We start from the raw sequence: 1301 nt of genomic DNA on the forward strand, positions 1-1301 counted from the left end.
TATATAATATATAAAATAATATAATATATATAATATATATTAAATATATATCTATATATATTATATATATTTATATATATTGTTTAATTTATTAATAATTTAATAAAAATAATTTATCCATTTAAAAAAAAATATTAGTATTCAACAGATTTATTTTCAAATCTATTTATAATTTTTTACTATTATTAAAAATATTAAAATATTAAAATAATTCATAAGAAATATGCTTACCTGGCCATTCCTGAACTGTTGCTGTTGTTGTTGCTGTTGATGATGAAAGAGAGCAACTTGTTGTTGTGCTGTCATTTGATTATTAAGATAAACTAAATGTTCTGTTCCTGGTGCTCCACTCTGTGCGGCATAAAAAATGTAACTATTAATTTCCAAATTTCAAAATAAAAAAAAATTTGTTCTATTAATAATAATATTAAGAAATATATAACTTACTTTAAGTTGCATTGGATGGATTTCATAAGGTAGATGAACATTATTCATAGTTTGTAGACCTAATTGTTGAGGTTGATTCTGTTGTGGTACACTCAGTTTAGTAATGGGATATTTCCATTTTTCTGGATTCTAGAAATTATTTAAACGATGAAATAAAAAAATAGATATATATTTATTTATAAAATTATTTATTTATTGTCTACTCTTTCAAAGTATTGAAATACAAATTTAATAATTTTTTTAAACAATTGTGTATGTGTATGTTGTACATGTAATATATTTTGATTTTAAATGTTTAGTTTACTTACATTATCAATAATAGCATCATCTGCAAGAGCCCAAGCACGAGGTGCTTGTTTTGTTTGAAATGTTGAAGATTGAGCATTAAATTCTGCTTCTGTTGGTCGTTGAAATACATAACCCACCATAGCATCATCTTGAGTTCTGTTCACACCTATTTGATGCGTTTGACCAGGTTGTATACGCATACTGTCACCACCAGCCATTACTTGACCACATTGCTCTGCATCCTGTTAATAAAAAATTATTTCCATTTTCTTCATTATTATTATCATATTTATATTATTATATTTATATTAAATTGATATTTATATAATTGATTAATAGTAATTTTTATACATAAAATCCAAATAGATTTTAATTAACACATTCTTTTGGATAATATATAATACTCCAAAAAATTATAATTATTACTTATTAATTTATGTGCAAATAACAAGTATTATAGTATATATATATAGTAAATTATAGTAAGGAGATTATTATAATAAATTTATTCAAATTTTCATTATAAAAATATTAAAAATTAATCCATATAAAATAAAATATATTAT

The 1301-nt window shown here is 21.5% G+C and overlaps 1 protein-coding gene across 4 annotated transcripts in view; it reads right to left on the reverse strand.

Moving 5' to 3' along the window:
- Nucleotides 1-145: 145 nt before the first annotated feature.
- Nucleotides 146-1301, reverse strand: part of LOC102677760 — a 3290-nt gene continuing 2134 nt past the window's right edge. For all 4 annotated transcript variants that reach the window (XM_006619140.2, XM_031512128.1, XM_031512127.1 and 1 more), the window contains exons 3-5: nucleotides 756-977; nucleotides 448-576; nucleotides 146-351 (exon numbers count right to left, since the gene is read on the reverse strand). In XM_006619140.2, coding sequence (XP_006619203.2) covers nucleotides 163-351; nucleotides 448-576; nucleotides 756-977 — 540 coding nt within the window. In that variant the 3' untranslated portion in view covers nucleotides 146-162. The remainder of the gene's footprint in view (nucleotides 352-447; nucleotides 577-755; nucleotides 978-1301) is intronic.

This window comes from Apis dorsata, unplaced genomic scaffold (assembly GCF_000469605.1).
Source record: "Apis dorsata unplaced genomic scaffold, Apis dorsata 1.3 scaffold_390, whole genome shotgun sequence".
In the NCBI taxonomy this organism is placed as follows: Eukaryota; Metazoa; Arthropoda; class Insecta; order Hymenoptera; family Apidae; genus Apis; species Apis dorsata.